This window comes from Limulus polyphemus, unplaced genomic scaffold (assembly GCF_000517525.1).
Source record: "Limulus polyphemus unplaced genomic scaffold, Limulus_polyphemus-2.1.2 Scaffold8784, whole genome shotgun sequence".
Lineage (NCBI taxonomy): Eukaryota > Metazoa > Arthropoda > Merostomata > Xiphosura > Limulidae > Limulus > Limulus polyphemus.
Window position 1 is genome coordinate 24,239 of NW_013674394.1, and position 2,514 is coordinate 26,752.

Below are 2,514 nucleotides of genomic sequence, written 5' to 3' on the forward strand. Positions count from 1 at the left end.
CGTAACTGTACACGGACCAACAACAGTTATGTTACACAACTTTACATAAACTAACAGATTTCGATATGATTTTAGACTCACCTTTTTATACCTTTCTGAGACTGGTCACTTATCTTGACAAAAGTAACTCCGCTGGTCATTATGAACCGGTGAATTCCGGTGGAGAACAATGATGGCTTCCATGTCTCCTTTTCATAGCTAAATAATGTTGAAACTACGTTGTGACATGAAGTAAAATAAGGTTGTAACCATGTTGTAACATGAAATAAGTCAAATAATGTTATAACATGAAGTAAGTAAAATAATGTTGTAACCATGTTGTAACATGAAGTAAGTCAAATAATGTTGTAACATGAAGTAAGTAAAATAATGTTGTAACCATGTTGTAACATGAAGTAAGTCAAATAATGTTGAAACCATGTTGTAACATGAAGTAAGTAAAATAATGTTGTAACCATGTTGTAACATGAAGTAAGTAAAATAATGTTGTAACCATGTTGTAACATGAAGTAAGTCAAATAATGTTGTAACATGAAGTATGTAAAATAATGTTGTAACCATGTTGTAACATGAAGTAAGTCAAATAATGTTGTAACATGAAGTAAGTAAAATAACTTTTATTTATAACTTGGATGCAGTATTTTGAAGAAACTTATCAAGTTTACATAAATCACACAGAGAGGGGGAGACTGACCTTGATCAAAAACCAATTTTGACTGACAATATATTGTAAGTAATTCTCAAGAAGCCATCCAATACAAAATACATTCATCCATCTCACTGTACTTTATTGTTCAAAAAACACCTTTCATGTTTTCTAAAAACTCGTAAATGTGTCAACCTACACTACATCTGCCATATTCACTACCAACAAGGTCTTTGGCTTAATACCAGGATTCATTAGGCCAGCAGGGATACAGACAGAGTAGTGGTCATCAATTTTCATGCACAACTATAAGGGTGTGAATCACATTAAGCACGTGAATTGTAATTACTATCAATTATATTTCATTTGTTCAGGTAAGGAATAATAGTACAACATTATCTATTTACTTTTATTTTAACAATGTTAACTTATTTTTAATTATGAATTAATTTTACTATCATTCAGAAGAACTAGTGAACCATCAAGCTCGTCTTCCTGTTCCTACAGTGGGTGAAGCAACTCACAGTATGTATGGAATAAAAATGAAGCCATGTGCGACCAGGAGTTAACCCTAGAATTACAAGTTGGTTCCATATAAACTAATAGGCTTTCATATACATTTTACTAAACTACTGACATAACAAATTCATTTTAGGCAACTTTCTTGATTAAAGGGTACCTAATAACAAACGAGCCCCAAAAATATATATATATATAAACATAAATTAAACTTAAACATTACAATTAATCCCACTGAGTTTAGTATGTATTTTCCAAAGAAAATGAATTATTTCACAGATGTTTTTAACCAATTTTTAGACAAAGTTTTGGTACAGGTGAAACAACTTTAATTTATTCAAAACGTACCTGATTCTAGCTCCCACAATCCTGTAAACCTTGATACCTGTAGTTCCAATAGTTTCCGAGTAAAGTACATCTAACTGAACATGATGACTTACTTGTGAACACCATAACGAATGGTTCGTGATTGAGGCTAACATGGATTCGTTATTATTGGTTTCTGATGAATTATCCCTAGAGAATAACAGAAACGAAAAAGCTGAATAATGAATCAAAATCTACAGGGTATTTTTCAATGTCAAAAAAGAAAGATGTAAAAACCATAAAATCACAATGTTTTTAATTTTATAATAAAAATTTGGGTTTTGGTAACTAGGTTAGGGTTAGTATAAAATTGCAACTGTACGCTGTTCTAAACAGTTTTAAAAGTTAAGCTACGAAAAACGTATGAACTTCTGTGAAATTTTAAAGCACAGAAAGGATGAACTGGTGGTGATCTCGTGATTATTAGCTTTATACCCCATCCCTATCACACACTGATATTAGCTTTATACCCCATCCCTATCACACACTGATATTAGCTTTATACCCCATCCCTATCACACACTGATATTAGCTTTATACCTCATCCCTATCACACACTGATATTAGCTTTATACCCCATCCCTATCACACACTGATATTAGCTTTATACCCCATCCCTAACACACACTGATATTAGTTATATACCCCATCCCTATCACACACTGATATTAGCTTTATACCCTATTCCTAACACACACTCATATTAGTTATATACCCCATCCCTATCACACACACTGATATTAGCTTTATACCCCATCCCTAACATACACTGATATTAGTTATATAACCCATCCCTAACACACACTGATATTAGCTTTATACCCCATCCCTATCACACACTGATATTAGCTTTATAACCCATCCCTATCACACACTGATATTAGCTTTATACCCTATCCCTATCACACACTCATATTAGTTATATAACCCATCCCTAACACACACTGATATTAGTTATATAACCTATCCCTAACACACACTGA

At 32.5% G+C, this 2,514-nt stretch overlaps 1 protein-coding gene across 1 annotated transcript in view; it reads right to left on the minus strand.

Moving 5' to 3' along the window:
• LOC106475547 (tectonic-2-like) overlaps positions 1 to 1,687 on the minus strand; it is a 7,614-nt gene extending 5,927 nt beyond the window's left edge. The window contains exons 1-2 of the mRNA XM_013936226.2: positions 1,514 to 1,687; positions 82 to 198 (exon numbers count right to left, since the gene is read on the minus strand). Of these exons, the coding sequence (XP_013791680.1) occupies positions 82 to 198; positions 1,514 to 1,647 (251 nt within the window). The 5' untranslated portion in view covers positions 1,648 to 1,687. The remainder of the gene's footprint in view (positions 1 to 81; positions 199 to 1,513) is intronic.
• Positions 1,688 to 2,514: the final 827 nt, after the last annotated feature.